The sequence below is a fragment of the Culex pipiens genome, chromosome 2 (genome assembly GCF_016801865.2).
Source record: "Culex pipiens pallens isolate TS chromosome 2, TS_CPP_V2, whole genome shotgun sequence".
NCBI lineage: Eukaryota > Metazoa > Arthropoda > Insecta > Diptera > Culicidae > Culex > Culex pipiens.
Window position 1 is genome coordinate 161,044,632 of NC_068938.1, and position 5,276 is coordinate 161,049,907.

General features: G+C 39.0%; 1 protein-coding gene across 1 annotated transcript; it reads left to right on the forward strand.

The window, feature by feature from the left end:
• The first annotated feature begins 3,515 nt into the window (after positions 1-3,515).
• Positions 3,516-4,802, forward strand: LOC120421881 (CLIP domain-containing serine protease B15-like). Its single transcript, XM_039585176.2, has 3 exons — positions 3,516-3,610; positions 3,673-4,081; positions 4,142-4,802. Exons 1-3 carry the CDS (start codon positions 3,559-3,561, stop codon positions 4,782-4,784), a joined length of 1,104 nt encoding a protein of 367 aa, XP_039441110.2. The 5' UTR covers positions 3,516-3,558; the 3' UTR covers positions 4,785-4,802.
• The last annotated feature ends 474 nt before the right edge of the window (positions 4,803-5,276 follow it).

The window sequence follows — 5,276 nt, forward strand, 5'->3', positions numbered from 1 at the left end:
ATGTGATAGGTTCGAAAAGCGCACATTTGTTGGACAGTTATTTATTTTTAAATTATTTATTTGAAACAAGCATGGAATCCGGAATGACAGTGTTTAAAAAAGTCGATTTTCATTTAGAATAATTTATTTTCAAATTACTTCACTAAACCTATCCGTAATCCATGAACAGAAAAAAAAACATGAACGAAATGAGCTTGGATACATATAAAATTCAATGTAATTATACAGTCCAGACTAGATAATCCGAAAGCCCATAGGAAGAATGTCCCTTCGGATTATCGAATTACAAAAAAATAATTTGATTGGATTGTTTTTTATTGTCGAGCTCACTGAATTAGAATTTTTAAATCAAAGATGGCGGCCAAAATGGCAGCGATAACACATTGAAAAAAAATGCATTTTGTAATTCAATAGGCAATCAACTACTCAAAAAAGACTTTGATTGGGTTGCAGAACTCTATTATGAAGTTAAAAGTAGGAAAATGAAAAACACGCGAAAAAAATAAACAATTTTAAGTACTCAGAGTGTAATTTTGGTTTTGGTTTTGGTAATTTTGATCATATTGGTCTATTTGGTTTTCGTCAACTTGGTTCGGTCAATTTGGTTGATTTGGTTTTTTTTTTCAATTTGGTTTATTTGATCAATTTAGTCAATATTGTTTTGATCAATTTGGTCAATTTGGTTTTGGCCAATATGGTCAATTTGGTTGTGGTAAATTTGGTGAATTTGGTCATTTTGGTTTTGGTCTATTTGGGTTTGATCAATTTGGTTTTGGTAAATTTGGTAAATTTGGTCAATTTGGTCATTTTGGTTTTGGTCAAATTGGTTTTGATCAATTTGGTCAATTTGGTCAATATGGTTTTGGTCAATTTGGTTTTGGACAATTTGGTTTTGGGCAATTTGGTCAATTTGGTTTTGATCAATTTGGTCAATATGGTTTTGGTCAATTTGGTTAGTTTAGTTTTTGTTAATTTGGTTTTGGTCAATTTTATTTTGGTCAATTTGGTCAATTTGGTTTTGATCAATTTGGTCAATTTGGTTTTGATCAATTTGATCAATATGGTTTTGGTCAATTTGGTTTAGGTCAATTTGGTGAGTTGAGTTTTGGTCAATTTGGTTTTGGTCAATTTGATCAATTTGGTCAATTTGGCTAATTTGGTTTTTGTCAACTTGATTTTGGTCAATTTGGTTAGTTGAGTTTTTGTCAATTTGGTTTTGGTCAATTTTATTTTGGTAAATTTGGTTTTGGTCAATTTGGTTTTGATCAATTTGGTCAATTTGGTGAGTTGAGTTTTGGTCAATTTGATCAATTTGGTCAATTTAGTCAATTTGGTCAATTTGGTCAATTTGGCTAATTTGGTTTTGATCAACTTGTTTTTGGTTAATTTAGTATGTTGAGTTTTTGTCAATTTGGTCAATTTTATTTTGTCAATTTGGTTTTGGTCTATTTGGTTATGATCAATTTGATCAATAGGGTTTTGGTCAATTTGGTTAGTTGAGTTTTTGTCAATTTGGTCAATTTTATTTTGTCAATTTGGTTTTGGTCAATTTGGTTAGTTGAGTTTTGGTCAATTTGGACAATTTGGTTTTGGTCAGTTTGGTGAGTTGAGTTTTGGTCAATTTGATCAATTTGGTCAATTTAGTCAATTTGGTCAATTTGGTCAATTTGGCTAATTTGGCTAATTTGGTTTTGGTCAACTTGTTTTTGGTCAATTTAGTATGTTGAGTTTTTGTCAATTTGGTCAACTTTATTTTGTCAATTTGGTTTTGGTCAATTTGGTTTTGATCAATTTAGTTTGATCAATTTGGTTTGGGTCAATTTGGTTTTGGCCAATTTGGTCAGTTTTGTTAATTTGGTCATATTGGTCAATTCGGCCAATTTGGTCAATTTGATCAATTTGGTCAATTTGGTCAATTTGGTTAGTTTGGTTTTGGTCAATTTGGGTTTGGTCGATTTGATTTTGGGCAATAAAGTTTTGGTCAAATTGGCAAATTTGTTTTTTTTTTTCAATTTGGTGCCTTTTGTCATGCGAACAGGGGCACATCAGTATTGGTCAAATAATCTGGCAACGATACAATGATGTTGGAAAACCCAACTGCTAATCCTTAAAGAAAATCTCAACAAAGCTTTAACTGACGTTTGCTCCACATTTGAGATCCCCAACGACTGGCCCCACCTCCTAGTTTAGTGACCCAGTAAACTCACTACCGGACCGGAGGAGCTTCAAAAATCTAACCCAGAAACCTGAAGACTGCATGCAGAGAGTGCAGCGCCCAGCAGGTGTGCATTGTGTCTTCACAAAGTGCCAGCTACATAGAGCGCACACCATAAATTGAGATCTGAAAACAGAATAGGCTTTTTGAAGGCAACATTTTGAGGTTGCAGGGAAATCACGCTCCTAAAATTTTATTCTGTTTTCAGCTTAAGGACAGAGCACACAAGTACCTTCAGGTATCACGTTGCGTGTGCACAATGTTGTAGCCTAGCACAAAGGAAGGAAGAAGTTGGAGGATGCACTTGTTGACTGACTTTTGATTTACAGCCGAGCTTTACCTGCAGCGGGCTGACAGCAAACTCATGTTTCATCGCACATGATGTAATGGATCGATATAATTTATGCATCGTCGCTGTCGTGCTAACTTGTCGTACGTGCATTTTGGGCCAAATTGAGTTTAAGAACGCCGTTTTGTGCAGTTCACAATGCCTCGCCTTTTGACCTTCACAGATCCCCAAAATCCGATTTCAATCCTGCATTGTTGTCGCTCTTCATATGAAAGAAGTTTCAATCTTGTAGTGCTATCTTGACACAGCCTGAAAATTGATGTAAGTGCGACAACAGGGCAAAAGGATTCCAGGTCAGAACGCGTTTGACACACATACATGCCAGACTACCGTGAACATTTTCAGTTATCACTCGGGACTTCGGCAACCAAATTCAACCAAACTTTGGGACAATGCACAGAATGGTAAACCAAACAAAACGTGTTTGCTATTGTTTACATTGCGTGCTCTCGTTTTTGTTTCTTCAAGGTCAAACATTAAAACGCGTTTTTCTCAGAATGTCAAAAAGCGACGTATGTACGACAAGTTTCACCGTGTCCAAGTTAGAGAGGACTTGATTATTGAAAACAGTGAAGATTTGCTCCAACAAACGTTATCAATTACGATCAACGACGCCACTGCCATAAATTAATGCCAAACTGTCTGGGATGTCCACAGACTGAACATTGCTGAACTTGACCGGTATTTTGGCAGGATGAACTTTGATCTCGTGAATCGCTTGTAATTCACTCATATATATGAGCAACTCGTTATATAGTTTTGTCCAGTACTGTAACCATAAACCGTACAACTCTTTAATCATGCATCATTAATTATATATAGCATACACTGTTCTTATCAAACCAACAGCAGAATTGTAACATGGACAGATGTTTTCATACGTCACAATACTTCCCTACTACTTAAATTCCAGGGAAACCCCGCACAAACTGATAACCAAGTTCATTCAGTTCCAGCCCTAACGTCTCTGCAGTCGCAATCAAGACATTCAACGATGCTGAGGTTAGCTTTGGCAATTCTACTAGCACTGTGGAGCACTTCAAGTGGTACAAAGATTTCCGAACCCTTAATTCCTTCAACGTTCGTAACTCCTTCTGGCTCGTTACAGCTTTAACGCAGAATTTGGCGGCTGGCGAGAGTTGCCGCACACCTGGAGGAAACCCCGGCCGATGCACGCTGGTGCTTCAGTGTTCCTTCGTCCACCAACTGCTCAAGGACGTCAAAACAGGCCGGGATAACCAGTACGTCATGTCGTTCAAGTGCGGTGCGGAGTCTGGCACGAAGAAGCCGCTCGTTTGCTGTCCGGAACTCGCGAGTTCCCAGCAGTGTGGCAGCCTGACCATGTCCGATAACATCGTTGGCGGTGAGGAAACCGAACTGGACGAGTACCCGTGGGTTGCGGCGCTGGCGTACAGCAATGGCCGGGACAGCAAGTTTCAGTGTGGAGGATCGCTGATCAGCGATCGGTACGTGGTGACGGCGGCGCATTGCTTCCAAAGCAACAGCAAGTGGAAGCTGTAAGTGATCGTTGTATTGTTTACGAAATTGTTCAACCTAACAATTATTCAAAATTGTAGAGATTTCGTCCGACTTGGCGAGTGGGACTTGGACGCTAGTCCGGACTGTAAGGTGGACTCTGCTGGCGAGCTGCTGTGCAACGAGCTTCATCAAGATTTTGGCGTCAGCAAAGTCATAATGCACGAAGAATTCTCACACAACGATCGCAAAAAGCAAAATGACATCGCCATCTTGAAGCTGGATGGACAAGCTCCCACTACGAGATCAATTGCTCCAATTTGTGTTCCAACTCAGGAGATGGTCGACGGTCTGGACATCGAGCGAACCAGATTCGACGTCGCCGGTTGGGGCCTCACGGAGGAAAGAATCAAAAGCAAACGCAAGCTCAAGGTTGACCTTCCTGGTCAGGACATATCCAGCTGCATCAAGGCGTTCCGGGTGGACAGGTCGTTCTTCACCGATGGTCAACTGTGCGTGGGAGGGGAGAAGGGAAAGGACTCCTGCCGGGGCGATTCCGGTGGACCGCTGATGGTGGTCATGCAGAATCGATGGCACCTGGTTGGGGTCGTGAGTTTTGGGTCCTATTACTGCGGTACCAAGGATGTACCGGCGATCTATACCCGGGTTGGAAGCTACCTCGGCTGGGTTGCTGGGAAGATTGAGCTGGAGAGTCGTGGGGATTTGAAAAGTTTTGAAGAGTGATAAATATACGAATACGTTGAATTATTTGTTTTCAAAAAAATTGATTTAAACATTTTCACAGTATTTTTTACTTTTTTGACGACCTATGTTGAGACCACTTAAGAGATATTTTTGTTCTTTCTTGAAGCCGAATCTTACTTATCTGTATGTAAAGAACGTCCGAGTTCATCATCCGAACCATCGTGAGTTAGTAAATTGAAAGACCTTTCATACTGCTAAAAACATGATGATCTGGCAATCCTGTAACAAGATTTGAGCACTTAAGAGATATTTATATACTTTTTTGTAGAAGGATTTTCCAAAGTAATCTGAATAACAACTATGTCAGGATCTATCTTCCAACCTATCATAAGATTGGTAATCAAAAGACCTACTCAACATGTTGAAGATCTGGCAACCCGTTCTGAAGTTATGATCACTTGAAAGTTATGTTTTTGTATTTTTGTATTTTTGTATTTTTGTATTTTTGTATTTTTGTATATTTGTATTTTT